The sequence below is a fragment of the Solea solea genome, chromosome 1 (assembly GCF_958295425.1).
Source record: "Solea solea chromosome 1, fSolSol10.1, whole genome shotgun sequence".
In the NCBI taxonomy this organism is placed as follows: domain Eukaryota; kingdom Metazoa; phylum Chordata; class Actinopteri; order Pleuronectiformes; family Soleidae; genus Solea; species Solea solea.
In genome coordinates, this window is record NC_081134.1 from 10,249,523 (window position 1) to 10,256,752 (window position 7,230).

Here is a 7,230-nt window from a genome sequence, read left to right on the forward strand (position 1 = left end):
AGTTATTCATTTAGTTTTGTACTATTATTCAATTCACAATTGATTTGATCTTGTTTTCATCATTTAAATCAGTATTATTCATTTGAAGATAATAGAGTGGCTCTGAATACTTCAGGATGCAATTTGCTGCAATTTATTCTTATTTGTGAGGATCCACTGCCTGTGTTTTCAGTCCAAAATTTCCCTTTCAAAGTTTTTACCCCAGAAGGAATCTTTCTGAATTAATGTAATTCATTTTTTTTCTTCCTTTTCTACATTTTATACTTTTGTCAAGACAATATACAATATATTTTTGGCCAAATGTTCTCATTGACTGTGAGCAACATAACTCATAGGTAAAAATAAATCATTCAGTTTTGGTGGTGATCCTTACTAAAATTAGCTCCATCTAGTAGCTCGCTATCTTAATTGCATGTTTTATATAGTCTTTACCTGTGTGAAAGTTTGATTAATTGATTGATTGACTCACAAGCTAGTTGAAAATATAATACAGTTGTCCCACTTACAGATGCTATGAGAAAGAGTCAGATGTCAATTAGGTATATTTGTACACAAAGCCTATAAACATTGTGGAACAAACCAAAGCAAAACGTTTTTCAGGCACATGAGTTGAGCTTGAGGGTAGAATTTTTAACTGCAAGAGTTCATACTGAATTAAAAAGTATCAGAAAACTCAGAGTCAAGTATAATTATTAAAGAAAATAAAGAGCAGATAAATCACTGATGTGTCACAAAAAGCAAAAAGTAGAAAATATTGCATATCGTAGCCTGTATGTTTATCAAATTTCATACAACTGCTGTAAGTCTAATGAGGCCAAAACAAAGCAAGAAGTTGAAGAAACTGGAATCTTGAGACTTGATTACAGTCTGGTCTTAGGTGGGTGATCACTAAGGGATACATTCCAGGTGTCCAGAAGTCAGGGCACAACAGTGAGGACCTATGTAGACTAGGGGTGGGAATCACAGGGTTCCTCGCGATACGATACGCAATACATGGTCCACGATACAAGTAATATCAGAATACAATGATTCTGTGATAATATATTGCAAGACAATCATATAGCGATACATCACGATGTGTCTGAACTGAGGAAAACATCTGTGAAAAGTTAAAAGGTGCAAGATTTCTCTATTTAATCACAAAATAGAGAACAAAGTGCATAAAGTCTATGTATTGAACGTGGATGGGGCATCTCTTAACGTAGTTTTCTCTGCCATTATTCTGCTGTGAACGCTCTCTTCTTTGGCCAGGTAACTGCCACCCAAGTTTCACTTCATTCATTCATTCATTTGAGCAGAGCCGCTGCGAGGAGACATGAAGTAGCGGCACCCGGCGAGTGAAACTGACAGGGACCATTTACTTTAGTGTCTTAATTAATTCGATATATCACTGAATCGATATTTTGACCCACCACCAGTGTAGACAATTTCTTTATTATTTAACCTTTACCAGGAAAGTCCATTGAGATTAAAAACCTCTTTTTCAACGGCATCCTGGCCAAGAGGCAGCAAAAGTTTCTCAGTTACAGTTTACAGAAGGTGATTAAAATTATAAATAACAGTTACATTTAAAGGAGGTCGTCTCAAGTACTCTCAGCCTGGATTTAAAAGCGTTCAGAGAAATCAGTTCAGTTATTTTCCAGTCTTTTTGCAGCAGGTTCCATGTAGAATAATAAACCATAATTATCATTAAACCAAATTGTCTTATTTTGGAAGTCTGTGAACTTTTTCTTTTCTTTTATGGGACCAGTTTTACTTTGTTCAAGTTATTTATGCAAGTTATTTCATTTCTGTAGCCCGTGTGTTTATTTCGTAACTTCTCTATGTCTGGCCGGGCCTAGCTAAAGAAAGATAGGGCACTAGATCTATTTGGAATCTCGAGGTTTTGATTATAATATGGTCTTTAGTGGGTTACCGCCAAATCAAGAAGCGAGAGCACTATGACATGGACCTGTATAGGCAATAATTATAATTTTGGAAATGTTGTAGACCTATGACTGGGTCAGGCCCTTTGTTTACATTGTTACTACTGTCACTGTGGAATAATAGACTTCCACTGTGCTCCATGATCATTCCACATTTATTTTGGCACTTGTGTAGTTCACTACAATAATCCTATAGTCAGTTCAATTATGTTTCAGCTGTGAAATATACATTGTTCTTACTCAGATTTGAACACGTACTCACTTACATGGCATGCTAAACCACAGTTCATCTAATATATTCTAACACAGATGTAAATATTTATGTTGCATATAATTCTTATCGCTTTCTTTTATAGAGAGCGACAGAGACTCTTTTTGAGTGTCTTGTGAATCTCTATTATTTTCCCATGAGTAGTTGTAACGAAACCAAATTTGGCATCAGCCAATTCTTATTTAATCAATGGACCATTAATCACGTAGGTTTAAACCGTGATTGTTCCCAGGCACGTGATAAATGCTGCTAAATGGACAAAAACTTCCCTTTTTTTCCAAACTATTGTTCGACAAAATTAATGTTGTGATTACCTGTTCCGCATATTTTACATGTAGTCCTGTTTAAAACATATTGGTGCATCGTAGTGAAGACACACAGTGCACACTGGAGGAAGTATATGATTATTATAAGTTATAAAAAGGCTACTGTTAAAGGCTGTTTGTGTATATATATAGTATTATTTTCATAATCGTGCAGTGAGTGTGGCGGGGCCCATCACGCCGCCGGTCAAGCGTGTGTAAACAATGAAACTTAGCTAGCTAATCAAGCTAGCAGCCTCGTTCACGTCAACAGTGTCACTTTAGCAGCAAACAGCACATGAATGACTACTAATCGAAGTTTCCTTGTGTAATGAAACCAGAACCATACAAAGCCGTTGTTTAGCCACAGATACAGTCAGCGTAAATAGAATAGAATAAACAGAAACCCAGATGTGTTCGTTTGCTGCAGACTCAGTTTCTCTCAACTACACGATTTTTGTCTTGTCTGTTGTGTGCGCGCACGCGAGCATTTCCTGCAAAGAAACTTTCATTTAAACACCTCGTTCGACTGCACACAAGTCCCCCACCTCTTTCTCTCCATGATTCCCTGGTCCGTCTCAGTTTGCGTGCCTGTAACGCGGTGTCACAAATAAGCAAACGCCAGCTCGGATCAGCTCGGCTCGGCTCCGCTCGTCGTTTTAATGTCAGTCATCAATTCACACCGAGTTCCGTTTGTTTTCGCTGCCCGCTGTCAGGACCTTTACAACTGTAAATCACTCCGCCGCCAACGACCCCGTAACATAATGAGCTTCGTCTGTAATCCATCCGCATCACTCCCGTAGGCTAGTTCCTCGACACAAACTAGTGATATTACCGGAGCTGATTATTTGAATTCTGTTCAACTTTGTATTTACTACTTGGTACTTTTGATGCTAGTATTGTACCAATGAAGTGAAGCATTTCCCTCACTTTTAAATATGCTACATAATTATTATAATGTATGGGTGATTTTAGTCCATTTTAGTGTTTTTATTGTTTAGTAATTCTTTACCAGAGGGTCGTGTCTTGAACAATATGATGAATGTGAGTGTTTTATTGTTATTGTAATTTCTGTAAACCAAGTTGACACTGAACTGATAATGTATTTATTTAGAATTCTTGAATCTGCTTTATTGACAAGGTTTGATCAAACATACAAGGACTCTGACTCAGATGATTTTCCCTTGCTAAGTCTACTTACACATTAAAAAGGCAGAGACAAAACAGCCAATATGAACTAAAATATTAAACTATATGGTATGTCATTAAGATAAGAATGGATCAGGAGCAGTTCAATGGATTAAAAATGGCAGACGCTATTATGGTAAGATGCCGTTTATCTTATCATTACTATGTGTTCAATCAGCAATTACAATTGAATCGCTGAACACAATGAATGTAATATTATTTTGTATTTACAGCAAACTTAAACATACAGTACACTTAGATTATTCCAAAATCTATTAAATCTCAAACTTTTTGAGTTATGCTGCTCAAAGACCGACAAATGTAGCCAAAAACATTATCAACTCGCAGGATGTAATAAACACTCTATAATCTAATAAAGTCACCTAGCACCACCAAGAACTGGCACAACACTCATGATTTCCTTGAAAGCCTCATTAGAAAGGTGTGATGAGTCTTCAACACAGAAACTAAAGGCAGACAGATTTATTGATCAAGTTAATTCTATTACCTAATATTGAACCATCAAATATATGAATACATATATGAGAATATATGAGTATATGCTGTCCATTGTGTGCCAAAATTAATTATTTTCCTCTAAACACAATGTAGAAAAGAGGCTTGGGAAAATTGGGTCATCCGTTTGCCCAGCAGGGCCTGTTCCAACTCCCATCACTTATAATACTGTCAGCAGTGTCATAATGGACAGTTGGTTCATCAGTTTCTGAAACATGTACGCAAACAATGACCTGACCATTTCCAGTTTACTGCACAAACTGAAAAGGATATCGTCAGAATTGTTTAGAATCCCAAATATCTCCTGACCCCTTAAATCTGATATCATGTTGCAGCTGTTTCACTAGTCTTGACTGCAGAGAAACAAGAAAAACACACATTTGGCTGTTGGTTGTGGACTCATAATAATGCATTTTTTGGTTTAGCCTTTTAATGCGACAGTGAAGGCTTTTGTTTTGAAATGCAATACTGGGTTTTATGATTTAGTAAATCATTTGGCCCGTGAAAATAGCTTTAAAATTATGATACACACATTATGGATAATGCCTTAAGAAAATCTCCATCAATGTCTGAATTTAGGAACATTTACAAAAAAATTTGACATGATACTGAGAGCAGGGAAACATTTGACATCACACTTACTCAATACATTGAACTGTGTAATAAATAAACTCACTTTTAACACAGGATAAATCTCACATACTTTATTTCTCTTCAAAACAATTACAGAATGACATGGAGGACAGATTTTAATTTTGATCCATGACAAACGTCATTGAAATAAATACCCAACTCCACACTGGGTGGGAAAGGAAAGTCAATTTATCATCTCTGCTTTCACTTTCCTTCCATTCATGTTGTCAGTGGTGGAGGAAAGCAGGAATGCCAGAGGGTGGTACATTTCATTTGGAGGTTGATGTTGAATAGTTCAGTGTTGACTGTGCTGCAGTTTGGCACGCAGATGGACAACAGTGCGGGGTGTACTGGCTGCAGCAGCTCTGGTACATTATTTAAGTCTTTGTATAAAATGCAGCACCATCCTGGAAGCAGAAAACAAATGGTCATTACGTTGTACAGTAGCAATGTGGCAAGTCACATTAATGCCAGATTTTCTGTTAGAAAGGAAGATGTTCATAAATTGTGCACCACATTTTACTCTATCCAAATCTCACATTATATTTGTAGGTGAATCCAAAGGTCCAGAGCTGAATGAGGACACTTCAGATATTTCAAATGATCTTTTAAAACCCACTGCTAACAGTATAACCAGAAAATAAACAACTGCCTGGTTTATTGTCTCTGATCGTCTCCATGTATTATGTCCATAATCTTGACTGTATGAGAAGTATCCTTTAACTACCCTTCCTAAAGGATAAAACAAAAACTATTAACCAGATGACCTTTTGTTCAAGACAGTGCTCAATAATCATGCAGAGGTATTTTTTTTATCGATGGTGCATAATAACTTTCAGGAAAAGTTCAACGCAGGTTTCTACAGTGAGATCAGGTGACTACTAAACTACTTCAACTTTTTCTTTTAGACTCATTTAGATCTGTCTATCTCATCACTATTTCCATTTCGAAATTGTTGTGCTGGCAAACATTACATTACATTTCATTTAGCAGATGCTTTTATCCAAAGAGACTTACAAGGGAATTGAGCAGGGTCTTAACCACAGGTGGTCTTAACCACTGAGCCACTCCACCCCCACATTCAATGGGTGTGTTTCACCCCAGGACATAAGCGTCACTTGCATCTTTTAACCACAATTTTATAGTGCTAATAAAAGCAATATATAGATCGACTTTCATTTACCCTTGATTTATTAAAAAATCAAAACATGTAAACAAGGAGGTGCAAGTCTGAGCATGAAGTTATGACCGCCTCCTGACACAAAGTAGCAGTTCTGTAGTTGTTATATAACTATATAAGTGTTAAAATAAATAAACTGTTACAATGAAACAATATGCATCTTTCAGTGTGTTTTAACACCCTTTTGGACATTAATGTCAATCTGTATTTCTCAAAACTCTTAATGATGACATCCACAAACCAAAGTAATTGTATACTATCAAAAAGGATTCACACTGAAATCAGAGTTTGCCCTACTCTACTTAAGTTATTTGTCTTCCTTATTCAGCCCCCTTTACTGAATGTCTGCAGTTATCCCTTACCTGAGTGCCATTACTCCTCTTTCTTGAATTTTCCACTGATGTAGGGAACATAATCCAGAAACAATCGCCAATCTGTGAAGTGTACCAGAGCTACACCTCCAACTGTGCCCCATAGAGCCAAATTCGGGACCCTGTAGAACAAAGAACAAGGTTATATTTTAAATAATTGAGGAGACATTATATGAAACAACACAATTTTGAAATTGGTATAATTGTACGGTTTTTTTTTTTTTTTTTTTTAAAAGTATACCATGCTATTACACCACAGGCCAAGGTAAAAAAGAGACTGTTGGAATGAAGATTCAGATTGGTTTTCTAACACAACAAACAACCAAACTCCCAGAAGCACCTTGTTGTGAATTATTTCCTATTCATCAGTTGCACTCACTATAGATATACTTGAAGTTATGAGAAGTCAAAACAATCTATGACATTACACAAATTGGAGATTATTACGTTATTGAGGATTTGGCTACAATATCAAATGGAAAAATATCAGCAATCGGGGAAAAAAACAACACGTACTTTTTACATTATCTTTAAATGCCAGGGAGCTAAGTTTACGTTAGCTTCAGTAATGACCCCGGCTAAGCTAACAGCTAATGCTATCCAAGGACACCTCTAGATTCTGTACGCAGCGCCTGACTTCTTTAGACATACTGATTGATCAGATACACATGTACATATATTTACAAACCCTTACCATGACTTGGCAACAGCTATATACTTAGGACCGATTATTTTGCTGATCATTTTGAGTGAGATGTGCGCTCTCGACTCCAGTCGCAGTGCTTTGAAAGCTTGAAGGAACTTCCGATTTCAGGTTGCTGAATATACTCACTGCACATGCGCA

At 36.6% G+C, this 7,230-nt stretch overlaps 1 protein-coding gene across 1 annotated transcript; it reads right to left on the bottom strand.

The window, feature by feature from the left end:
• Positions 1–4,891: 4,891 nt before the first annotated feature.
• Positions 4,892–7,219, bottom strand: LOC131456341 (cytochrome b-c1 complex subunit 10). Its single transcript, XM_058624614.1, has 3 exons — positions 7,081–7,219; positions 6,378–6,508; positions 4,892–5,242 (listed from the first exon to the last, which is right to left on the bottom strand). The coding sequence occupies exons 1-2, from the start codon at positions 7,128–7,130 to the stop codon at positions 6,388–6,390; spliced, it is 171 nt and encodes a 56-aa protein (XP_058480597.1). The 5' UTR covers positions 7,131–7,219; the 3' UTR covers positions 4,892–5,242; positions 6,378–6,387.
• Between the last annotated feature and the right edge of the window lie 11 nt (positions 7,220–7,230).

Bases quoted from the DNA above. Each gene is read 5' to 3' on its own strand.
- LOC131456341 (XM_058624614.1), bottom strand. From the start codon at position 7,130: ATGATCAGCAAAATAATCGGTCCTAAGTATATAGCTGTTGCCAAGTCA. The intron at 6,509-7,080 runs GTAAGGGTTTGT...TTTGTTCTACAG, and splicing joins ATAGCTGTTGCCAAGTCATG to GGTCCCGAATTTGGCTCTAT.